Source organism: Panonychus citri, unplaced genomic scaffold, assembly GCF_014898815.1.
Source record: "Panonychus citri isolate SS breed McGregor unplaced genomic scaffold, ASM1489881v1 Contig00049, whole genome shotgun sequence".
NCBI lineage: Eukaryota > Metazoa > Arthropoda > Arachnida > Trombidiformes > Tetranychidae > Panonychus > Panonychus citri.
In genome coordinates this window covers 1,256,436-1,269,057 of record NW_026515454.1, presented here as the reverse complement: position 1 = coordinate 1,269,057, position 12,622 = coordinate 1,256,436, and the positions used below count along the sequence as shown (strand labels likewise).

The 12,622-nt window shown below is 32.3% G+C and overlaps 1 protein-coding gene and 1 long non-coding RNA gene across 22 annotated transcripts; one reads left to right on the top strand and one right to left on the bottom strand.

Annotated features, from left to right (window-relative positions):
• Positions 1-288: 288 nt before the first annotated feature.
• Positions 289-7,939, bottom strand: LOC128385390 (serine-rich adhesin for platelets-like). Of its 2 annotated transcripts, XM_053344248.1 has the most exons (5): positions 7,800-7,939; positions 7,623-7,697; positions 6,672-7,465; positions 4,601-6,424; positions 289-3,284 (listed from the first exon to the last, which is right to left on the bottom strand). In XM_053344248.1, exons 4-5 carry the CDS (start codon positions 4,719-4,721, stop codon positions 1,432-1,434), a joined length of 1,974 nt encoding a protein of 657 aa, XP_053200223.1. In that variant the 5' UTR covers positions 4,722-6,424; positions 6,672-7,465; positions 7,623-7,697; positions 7,800-7,939; the 3' UTR covers positions 289-1,431. The 2 variants fall into 2 exon arrangements, 1 of the variants encoding a protein (XP_053200223.1); XR_008324689.1 differs by lacking the exon at positions 4,601-6,424 and having other exon boundaries at positions 3,145-3,284.
• A 199-nt stretch (positions 7,940-8,138) lies between these two features.
• Positions 8,139-12,622, top strand: LOC128385391 (uncharacterized). 20 transcript variants are annotated; one of them, XR_008324701.1, is made up of 9 exons: positions 8,139-8,994; positions 9,086-9,675; positions 9,768-9,921; positions 10,064-10,134; positions 10,432-10,519; positions 10,582-10,682; positions 10,772-11,017; positions 11,174-11,848; positions 11,946-12,622. It is a non-coding gene; the product is annotated as an uncharacterized LOC128385391 (long non-coding RNA). The 20 variants fall into 20 exon arrangements; XR_008324702.1 differs by having other exon boundaries at positions 8,139-8,375; positions 8,723-8,994; positions 9,768-10,519; XR_008324692.1 differs by having other exon boundaries at positions 8,139-8,487; positions 8,723-8,994; positions 9,768-10,519.

Here is a 12,622-nt window from a genome sequence, read left to right as displayed (position 1 = left end):
ATTATTATGATTAAATGACCTACGCTTATGGTGCTAATGGTTAATCATGATAACAATTTAAACACAATTAAGGTGACACGTGTTATAGGCACGTTCACATTTAATTTATTAGCACGTTCAACATAATACAAGGTTAATATTGATTGTGATGATTAAGATAATGTCATGATTATAACTCATCTTGATCATTAATCCAATCTGATTACTTTGGGATTAACTTGATGATTGTTATTTTTTACCTTGAAAATTAATTTGATTATCAAATAATAATAATTGAGACAATTTAATTGTGATTTGAATGTTTTGTTTATTGATGTGATTTGTTGATAATAATTTTTCTTGTGACGATCAATTTTTATACATTTGATGATTTATTTACAATTGATTAAATTGTGGAAGGAGCAAAAAATACTAATTGTGATTTAATTTGGACAATAATCATTGGATTAATTAATTTAATCCAATTGGTATCAAACAATTAGCGAGTATTGAAATGGCACAGTTTGAATTCACTTTCAGTGGTTTGGTTAATTGTTGTTCAATTGTCACTGTGATTAGAAAGTTAATTGTTTGCAAAAAAAAAACTTCTAATGATTAAGTAAAATATAGAAAGTAAATTAAAAGTTAATTGTTGATAATTAAGGTTTATCTTAAATGAGAAGGAAATTAAAATGAAAGTTACATTGTGTAAGGGAAATTAAGTTGATTGTGATGCAATTAATTAATTATTATGATCGTTAATTGATATTATCAGACTAGTTTTTTTTTGTTCAGGGGCAAAGTGATTTAAATTAAAAACAGTTAATTGTGCTCTGATTATGATTAAGTTGATTGTAGAAAATAAATTCAAGATTAACAATGTTATTAATATGATCATGATTGAAGTGATTAACTTAATTGTTTGAATGTGAATGTTATTCAATTTTTGTGACTCGACTTAATTGTTGTTAATTGTTGATGATTATTTACATAATATAGAGAGGGGGAGATAATAATTAATTAATTAGTAATAATTAATAACAATTATGTTGCTTTTTCTTCGAGAAGAGTTAATTGTAATCAATTAATTGTTTTCTTGTTTCTCTTAATTAATTGTTGCAAATCTTCCCAATTGATTAAACGATTATTAGATTGAAACAATTAACATGATCGATTGGTGGGAAGATTATTAATAATATAATAATATTAATATGATTAGTTAATTGTAAGTCTGATGATCAAATGTTGTTATTAATACGATTGGTAAAAAAACAATTAGCAAGTTAATTGTTAGTACCAAAGTTTGTCAACAATTGAATCAACCGGAATGTTAATGAATTGGAGCTGAATTAAATCATCCAATTGGATAATTAAAGGCCAGGATAATAATATTATGTATATAATATAACAATTAAGTTAATAATAATTGTGATTGTTACAATTGGTAAAAAGTTATTTGTTGATAGTTTTGTTTGGTGATGATGCAGATGAAGATACAGATGATAGAGATGATAAAGATGATACCGATGATACTGATGATGATGAAGATAAGGTTGGTGTTGTGGTTGATGATGATGAAGGATTAAGGCTTTTACTTGGACACCCGTTATCTTGATGTTTGGTTAAAAGTGACATTCGGCTAAAGGTTTTACCACAAGCCTTGCAACCGTATTTTTTAACATCAGAATGGGTCTGAAAGTGGGCACGAAGGTTTGACCTGTCGGCAAATTTACGGCCACACTGGGTACAGGCAAAGGGTTTCTCACCGGTGTGGGTTCTCATGTGACCTTGAAGTAGCCAGGGACGGGAAAAGGCTTTACCACATTGGGTACACTTACAGGGTAAAGTGTGGGTTCGTATGTGCATTTTAAGGGCACCAAGGGAATGATAAACTTTGTCGCACGATTTACATGAGAATGACTTTTTGGTCTGAGTTGAACAGTGAAATTCTTGGTGTTTAGTTAAACCCGAACAGGTTGAATAGCTTTTCTTACAATCGGGACATTGGTATCGAGGTGCTGAATTTGATGGCGGGGTTGTTGTTGAATTTGAAGAGGAGGTGGTTGCGTTTTTATTTACCGTTAATGTTGAGGATTTGTTGGTGTTTGGGGTTGGTGATCGTGGGGAAATATTTTCATTAGGTGAAGATGATGATAAACAGGATGAGGAAAATGTTATCGGTTGTGGGGAACCAGTCTCGTTTTTCCGCATCTTTAATGGTCTTATTGAACATTTATCATCGAACGAGGAAGAGGAAGAGGTTTTCAGTTGACCTGATGAGGAAAGTTTCGAGGAGTGTGAGTGTGTTGATGAAAGAGATGATGCTGATGAGAGAGATGAAGATGAGGATAAATCGGGTGTGTCTTGTTCATCATTGGAAGCAGTGTTGACCGGGGAATGTAAGAATGATGCTGATCCACTTCGAGCAGATGAAATTGGTGCTAATACTAAAGTACGTTGATGTCGGTGTTGTGAGTGATGATGATGATGATGAATATGATGGTGGGAGGGCTCATCTTCTTCAGAGTCTCTGGGTGAATGAAGGTCAGCTGATGAGCATGAATCAGATCGGTGAAGAGTTGAGACTAATGAAGATGATCCATAGCGACGATGATGATAAGGATGATGAGAGTGAGATGTAAGTGGTAACGGTGGGGATGATAAAGCGGCTCGTGAATAAGGTGTTCGAGGTGGTGAGATTAGGTAAGATGGACTTGAAGGTGATGATGAATGATGATAAACAGGATGATGATGAGCGGCAGTATGATGAGCTGAAGGTATATGTGAAGGATGATGATGATAATTAGCAAGAGGTTGATGATTAGAAAGGTAATGAGCATCTCGAGGTGTGTAAAGAGTTGAAAAAACTGCATGAGGATGAAGAGGTAAATGATGAGAAGCGGATGCGGAAGATGATGTCGTTGATTTAACGGACAGTGACCAGGGAATCTGATCAGGTTCATTATTAATATTAAGTGGTTCCAAAGGTGCTAATGCCGCTTTGGTGGGTAGACTTGATGAGGATGCTATGAATGCCCCTCGAGGGGAACCAGAGCCTGAAACACCAGCACCAGATTGAAATGATGATGATGTTGAAGGATAAACTGTCTTAGCAGTGATGGCAGGAGGAGGTGTCAAGGTGGAAGGTGAAGATGATCCATTCAAGTGACCAGAATGATGACCATCAGCGGAAGATAATGAAGATAACGATGAAAGGGATGATAAAGATGATCCAGAAGATCCAGAGGTTGCTAGAGATTCAGAATGTTCAGATTTACGACTTTTCGTACTCAAATCAAATGGAACTAAAGAATTAAAAAAAAACAACAAGAAAAAGACGAAGATATAATTAATTGTCTTCCAATTAAAGAGAGAAAGAGAGAGGATGAGGATGAAAAGATGAGAAGGGTCACCATTTGATTAGGTCAAATGAAAAGATAAAGAAACGACAATGTAACAGAGCCATCGAAATGGTAGAAAAGTTCAGAACCGGTTCTATTATCAAATGACCTGAAAGGTGATTTGGTTAGTCCAGTAAAATAATAATCTAATCCATCTCTAGGTCAAGGAGGGAAAAGGTCAAAAGTAAAATAAAAGACAAAATTATCTCAACAACAACTACGAAAAACTAACCTTTTCCCATAGAGAGAGAGAGATCATTTTGACCGAAAGTCAATGAAAGACAAATTATCGTCATCATCATGATAGAAAACAATTAGAATCAATTTAACTTTCGTTACGATTGAATCATTTTCCAGTTGATAATGTTGATCAAGCAAAATTAACCTTTAACCACCAACTGATTTACAATTGAAATTGAAAAAATAACAACAACAAAGTTCAGATAATCAATAGTTTAAGTTACTTTTCAATCTCAACAACAACAACAAAATAAACTAATGTGTTTACCTGTGCACTTCATTTTCATGGTTAATATAATAAATAACAGTTCTAGAACAGGTAATAATAATAATATACAAGGTAAATGATAATAATAACGTTAAAAGATTGGTACTAAACAACAAACGGTTATGCAATGTGAATATAATGTAATATAAAAAGAAACCAGTTTCCTTTAAGCCGAGTTACAACTGAGAGAGATTATTATTATTACAGTTAACATTGGACTCGAATTGTTTTTTTGGAGGTTCAGTTAATTGTTCTGAGAATTCAGTAAGAGGAAGATAATAAGAAGATGAAAAGTAACTAGAATTGCAGAGAAGATGATGATAAAAGCATCATCATCATCAACAACACAACAAAACTCATTGACTTGTTGTTATTTATATTGATCGTTGGCTCTAAATTGTTTTCCACTAAACCGGTTTACAAGGTAACAATTTAGTAGCTTCCTTTATTATCATCATAATCATCTTCATCATTTTCATCATCATCTTGTGAAATGATGAGGAAGAAGATGAAGATGATTAAGGATCAATGATCTACTAACATGATTTCCTAGTTTAAGCAAAGTTTCATTATAATTAAGATGAAAATTAAGATGATCGCTTTTTAGATTCACTTTCATTTGCGATTATAATCAATCAGGTTTGATTAACTTAAATTGCTTACAATTAGAGGATTTAATTGTTAATTAAATTGTGTAATATGTAATACTAACCATTGCTATTGTAATTGTAATTTTCATTCTGACAATCATCGTTAATTGCTGTTGTGGTTGATGATGTGGTCGTTGTTGTTGTTTGGTTGGTTGATTTTTTAATTAAAAAACTACGAGGCATCTTTGACTTGATTAAATTGATTAATTGTATTAATATATGGCAACTTTATAATGGCACACCGTTGATTAACAGTTGATTGTTGAGTTAAATCACAATTCACAGTTTTTCATAAATCACAACAATTAAAATTGTTTTGCTTTTTTTGGTTAGTTTCCAATGTTATGTTAGTTTAGGAATAACAATTAATTTAGATGAAAAGATTCACAATTAAACACTAACAATTTAAAATTTGATAGTTGATTAGTTGGTGAATTAGTTTACTGGCACATTGAGAGGAGATGTTGATATGATGGTTGGAATGATGAAAATGATGAGGATGATCAAAGATGATGGAGAAAAAAACAGAATGAAAAAAAAAACTGAAAACTTTCTGTTCGATGTTAACTCGACTCGGTTCAAAGGTAAACTGATCGGTCGATGTAACCTTCATACCAATAACTACTAACTTACCGTCGATCGTAAGGGAGAAAAGAAAGAGTCTTTCTTATCATCCACCCTCCTCTCTTTCTCTTCTCTCTGCCTATCTTCCTTATCATCTCTCTCTCTCTCTCTCTCTCTCTCTCTCTCTCTCTTTACTCTGCTCTCACTCTATTACCGCCCTAACTCGTGGCTCGTTTTCATCTTCATCTTTGGTCGGGCAGGTGAAAGAAAGAGAAGATAGAAAGAGAAGACGAAGATGATAAGGAGAGAGAGAGAGTAAGAAGCCATAGGGATAAAGTGGCCTGAGTGAGCAAAACCAATGATAACTGATCAATGTAAAGGCAGATGCTAACCTTTTCCACTGTGGACTCATAAACGGTTCACCCTCTTTCCTCCTCCCAATTTTTCCCCTTTCTTCAATTCTCTCTCTTTCTCTTTCTCTTTCTTTTCCATCATCTTGTCCTCTATCCTTCCGTCGGATCCCCCTTTGTTCCCCTTTCCCTCTAGAATTATCATCTTCGATTTCTCTCCCTTACATTTATGCATATTCTTCATCTTTGTCATCATCCCAATACGTTCATCATCATCGTTCTTAACTTAATCTTCATCATTTTCTGCAAGAAAAGTCGTTTTTTCAATCGAAAAACTTTTCCTTCGATATTACACCAAATGTACAAGCAATTAAAGCATTTTAATTGCAACAATTTGATCATAAATTGTTGCACTTGTTGAAGAAAGAAAAAAAAACCTTTTGCATTTCAATTATCGTTTAAGATCAGAAATTAGAAGGAAAATTTTTTCAATGAAACTCAATAATATTATAATAAATACTATCAAATTTCAATGAAAATCTGTTACAATTAAGTAATAATTAGTAGATTTCAATATAATGAAAAATTGAACCAAATCAATCTTAATCAAACTGAAAATGAATCAGATTGAAAAGACAGGTGAGAAAAAGGTAAATCATCATTATGATAAATATTATTAATTTTATGCATCATTAATACAGATAACGCAACAAAAGCTAATTCAGTGACACTTAAATACTCATTAATGTGGGTAATTAACAATTGAATGTAAAGGACAGCGATCAATTCAATGATAACCATGATTAACATTGCAAAGCAACAGGTTGACTTTTAGAGGGACAAAATCTTAAGGTTGAGTATCAAGGGATCAGGGAAGGTTATTTGTAACAACACAACAACCTTGAAGACAAAAAGACTATCATCATCATCATCATCATCATCATCACCATAATCATAATCAAGAGTAAAAACCTGCTTGATAATTTAGGAAAAAACAATTAGCAAGCCACAAGAAAAAGTCTCAAAAAGCAAATGGAAGATTGAAAATGTGTTGATTTTGTTTTCAGTGTTTGAAACTGCAAAGATGAAAAGTTATCATCATCATCATCCAAACAAAATTGAAATTAAATGTAATAATAACTAATAATTATTATCATGAAATAAGATGATGGTGAGGATAATGATGAGAACGACATGTGAAAATTTTAAATATACTAACTTGATCATCGAAGGCAACAATTAACATATGCACACACAATCAACAGGTTTATCAACTGGCGACACGTTCTGATTACTGTTTTATCCTAATCATCATTATCCAGAATGCCAACTGTAGTTAGTAGATTAACTTTATTACCATGTCTTTATTTTTTAATCATCAACAGTTAAAATCAACTGTTCTTGTCCTTGTTATTGTTGTTGTTGTTTCTCCTTCTGCTGCTTTTGTTTATCACCATGATGATTATCCTTGACTACAGTCACTACGACAACATTGTGTTCACTGCGAGTGTAAAGTGTCAAAAATTATTATCATTATTGCTGCAGGTAAATAATTTCACCTGGAACAATCAGGGCACTGGTTAGTTAATTAGTCAATACAGGTTAATAATAATACACTTAAACTACACACACACACACACACACACAAACAATTTGATTAATTTTTACAGTCTCTCTAATTGTTGTTGGCCTTTTTTTCCCGTGTGTAAGTTACTATCTGTTATGGTCCTGAATTACGAGACTTAATGGTTTCCCTTTTAATCTCGATACATATCAACACATGATTAAATTGTTGTAATATTAAAATTCATCAACTCCATTGGTGGATTGTTATTGTTTTTTCTTCATATTCTCCTAGTTTTGTTTTCACCTCCAATAACTGTAACTATTGGATGTGTGTGAATGTTAAGCTTCAATGGTTACCAATTTATCGTGTGAATTATAACATTCATTTCACAAGAAACCATAGTATTCTCTCCAAAGAATATTCCAAAAATTGATCTCATGATTAGCCTGCGAGAAGAAGAGAAACAAAGAAACAGAAAAAGAGAAAAATAAAATAAAAATTATTAATAGAATAGAATAAAAACAAAAGTCAATCATTAAAACTGAGACAAAATTGTAGAGATGATAAGTTAATGTTAACGTTGTGATATCAACACTTCTTTACTTTTGTTTCTCCTGTGGTACAATCCCGAACATATTGTTTCCAGTGTAATCGGTTAATTATCCCAAATAGATTAACCTGGATTAAAACAGTAAATTGTTTCCAAAGAGTAAACAACATTAAGTATACATGTTAACATATTGAAGATGATGAAGCAAAAAACAAAGAGAGAGACCTTACCTTTTATGTTAAGCAAATATCTTTTCATTACTCTCTTGATATTAAAACATTTCCAATCATCTGTTGATTAAATCAATCATTGAAATAGAAAAGAACAAAAAAAAACTAATCAATTGTTCCAAAAACAAAAAGAAATCAAAACACAATCACAATTAACAAACGGAGACAAAAATAACCACAAAGGGTTAGTTAAACTTTAGAATAGTTGATGGCGGACATTTTGAACTATAGAAAATCATATGTTCTCTTAATTAGAATTTGTTTTTTTTCTCTCCTCAGTTAATTTAATCTCTTTTAGTTTAATTATTTTAGATGGTTTTCTTTTTCTTCGGTAAATTGTTACTATGTTTTACTCCATGTTAATCTAGTTAATGTACTAATGTAATAATACATGATGATGATGATGATGATGATCAACTTTCCAATTACAATTTAGGTTTTATTTTTTTTACTTCTTTAAATTGATTTTTTCTCTTGTGATGAAACTCTTGTTAATTGGTAACTTTGAATGTTTAATGATTGGATACACATAATAAATGGATACTTTGGATTCGCGTGGCAAAAGGTTAACCATAGGTAAATTTGGAGAAACAAATTAACCATTTTCAACATTATCTCTTCCACTCCACCCCAAGATCACCACCATCACCACCACACCAAAGGAAACCTGTTGTTTTCTCCTCATCTTGTTCGTTTTTTTTTCTCTCTCTCTCAAATGTTTATTAGAAAATGATGATGATGATGATGATGTTGATTCGCTCTGTGAATTTTAACATTATTATCTTGCCGTTATCCAAATGCTGTTCTTTGCTCATCATCATCATCTACTTTTTCTATATCTACTCTTTTCCCTATCATAATCACCATCTTCTTAATATTTATCTTCTCCTTATTATCTTTCTCTATCTCTATCTTATATATAGTTTTTTAATACCTTCTCCTGTTATTATTATGCCTTAATTATCTTGATGCTTGATTCCTAATTGAAAGGTTCATTGATTATCCATCTACGATTCAACCCACTAACCACAGGAACCACAAGAGTAACAGCAACAACACCACAACAACAACAATGTTATCGTTGATTCTCGTAGTTAGTTAGTTAACTAATCAACTACACACAATCAATATGATGATGATTATCAATATAAGATGATGTCCAAGACCATTTGGTTGTTGTTGGCTCCTTCTAAAGGTAACTACTAATATCCTACTTAATGGACAGCTACATCATCTCCCTAACCTTTCAGATCGACATTATAATTTTTTTTTTGTTTCTTCCACAGGTCAAAGGCAAGGTTAACACGGTCAATCAGACACGTTTAATGTTAAAGATTATCATCATCATCCTCATCATCTCTTGAACGTGCCCCAAAAAAAACAACAACAACAACCACGGGAAAAGGCTTGACAGTCCAGTCTATTTAAGCTACCGAACTACTTTATGTAAGGCTTTAAAAACGGAAACGACAACGAAGATAATTAGATCTGTTTGATGTGTGTAGTTAACTGGTAAACATTATCAATCTAATGTCATGTAATCATTGATTGTTAAACTTTAACTAATGATATTGATGATGTTTGGTAATTTCTTTGACCATGTAATTACTGATTACTTTTGATTATTTTTAGTTTGCATCATCAGTTACACTCATCTGATTGTTGTTGTTGTTTTTGTTGATCTACATATTATTATTAGACTTGCAAACATTAATCGGAAGTTGTTGTTACAATCATTACGATGTTTAATTTTATACTATTATCACCATCATCTAAACAAAAAGACCTTAAAATTGTTTCCGTTTTTTGTTAAATTACTGATGATCATTTTTAATCATCAGCTAATCATTTTGTTTGTTACTCTTATTGTTTAACGGTACGTTGAATTTAATTTCATACCTGAAGTTTATCAATTGTTGTTGCTTATTGTTTATTATTAATATCATCATCTTTTTATGCTAATTACAGGTTAATCGATGGCCCATATCAATGAGATCTCTGCCTTTTCTGTGAACTTTAATCTCTTACCAAATTTGGATCCATTTAAATAAACGGAGGAACCAAAGTGATTCATATATATATAATATTAATACAATATAATGCAAACAATCAACAATCAACCGTGAGAATATTGTCTCTTGCTATCATCATTATCATCTTTCTCATCCCATCTTCATCCACTCTCTCTCTCTCTCTATGGTTATAATATTATCGGTATCCATCATCAACCACCTCCACCTCCTCCATCATAATGGATTCATCAGATTAATTCATCTGTAAATTTAGATATTGTTAACTATTTTTTTTCTAACTCAAAAGACTAACCCTGATTAAGGTAATTAGTTAACTAATAATTCATTTGAACAGTCAAGACTTTTGGATTATTTTTCCCAACAACTATTATCTTGTCTTTTAATTGTTAATCGTTTTTCGTTGTAACTATTCAATTGGTGATGGTGGATTAAGATAATGGAAGTATTATCCTTCATTCTCATAGAATTTTCTTCTTTAAAGTGAAAGAGAATTGAGATTATCAAAGGAGAAAAGAGACAAAGTTTATTCTTTTTTTTCGTCACTTGTTTTGCTCGAACATTTTTACACTCTTTTCAATTCTTTTTCTTAAATGTAACAGGTTGAAAAGGAACACAAAGGTTACAAAAAGGCTCGAAGCAATTTCGAATAACTTTTTTTCTCTCCAAAGAACAAAAAAAGAAAACAAGGTTTACCTTTCATTTTTTCTTTCTTTCTTTTGTTTAACTGAGTATTTTCTCTCTTTTTTTAGTTGATATCTTCGAATGTTAATTGTCTCTGTTGGATTATCTTCTTTATCTTCTTGTGGCCGCATCATTTTCTTAGAGATAAATTGGTTAATGAGAGTATAAGGTGACCACCGAAAAGAAAATGACATCTTTTGTTTTCTCTTAGGAAAAGAAAGTTAAATTGTTTTTTTCTCTCTCTCTTTCTCTTTGCAGTTTCTACAAGTGACCAAAGGAAAGGACCGAGAATGACAGACAACAAATACAATGACCATTGCAAGAAAAAAAAAACGAGAGCAAATGAAAGAGTATTTTCCTTGGTCTTTCTCTTGTTATTATTGTGTCTCAATGACCAGGCACACGAGGTCATCAGATTGTTAAAGGTCAACCCAAGGAAAAGGATAAACAGTTAAAATGTTGCAGACTTCAAACTCTTTTGGTTAACAGAGTAAAATGAGAGAGGTAAATGTACGGTTCACCTCGAACTCTCTTTCATCCCTTTACCTCCCTTTTCCTCCTTGTTACTGGTCACCTTTAGTCCACTCGCCACTCTCTTTCTCTCTCTCTCTCTCTCTCTTATCCTCCTGCTTTTTTCTCCCTCACTCTCGTGCTTTTCAGTCCGTGGCACGCGCCAATTGTGCACGTTATTAACCATCTTACCTTTTGCATTACCAGTTATGAAGGGGGAAGTGGTATTGATGAGGTAAAGTACGGAACGCGGGTGAGTATGGATAGAGAGAAATTGACGAAATAAAAAAAAACAATAAAAACACCTTTTTTTCTTCTTTCTGACCGATGATGACCCAGTTCGACATGGAAACTTCTGTCTCTTTTACATCACATTTCCTCACCTCCCACCACCATAACCTTTCACCTCTGATCACTTTGTCTTGTTCATCCTTTACCTCCGATGTAAATCCTTTGTTTACAATCTAATCGGAAGCTAAATCGCTCATTGAAATGATAAACACAATCAATTGGCAGTGATGCAAACAAAAAGAAAAGGTATTAGATCATTTTTGTTCAGCTTCTCATCAACTTTAACTAATATAACATTAACCTTAATCGATAACGATGATAATAACTGATGAAGATGAATATAACTGCTGTTATGATCACTGAGAGACCTGATTACTGGCCGATGATTAGGACGAAGATGATCACCGATCGATCATAGTTTTCTATCGACAAAGAGATGATCCATTTTTGTCCCGTGATGATCATCAGGAAATGTTGCAAAGATGAAACATGTTATTACATAAATAGAAATGATATGATAATCATTTGCTCACCGTGAGTATTGATAATAACTGAACAATATTGTTCATCTCTCTCTCTCTCTCTCCCTGAATATTAACCATAGGATCTTATTATTATCTTGTCTTCACAGTTTTCCCAAGATGATTCCCTGTAAACTATAACACCAACAACAACAACAATTGGATGATAATGATGACCTATGAATTAAATTAAACCAGTCAAGTCCTTATGTTAACGGGGTGACCTGGGAACCTCAACAAGGAAAAAAAGATGATGAGGATAAAGATGAAGATGGGATCGGTCTGTCTTTATTTCTCTCTCTCTCTCTCTCTCTCTGGAAATGACCCTTAGGTGATCAATCAGCAATCTAAGGTGAATGTAAGAAAAGTCTTGATAGCGGTTTTGTTACCTGTAACTTTCTTTACTTCCCTTTACCTTTACACTTAAGGTCATCTTTAAAATGTTACCTTTACTCTTGGCTAATAATATGTAATAATCACAATGACGATGATGATGATATGTATTATTATTAGCTGAATATGCTAATCATTTGGTAATATTTTTGCTTCCCTGTTTAACAATCAATTGAATGTTAGTTAAGTGGGAACAGGAAGAAATATATATTCAAGTGATTCCAATTTAAATAACAATTTAATCTTGGTGGTCAAAATAGTGTTCATTTTAAATTAGAACAAATTTTTCTCTTAACTTTTCAATTTTCTCAATATAAGTGTTGATACAACTTCGATATTTGATCTCGAGTTAACCAAAACTCCATAAATATATCTGACCTATGATATACTGTAA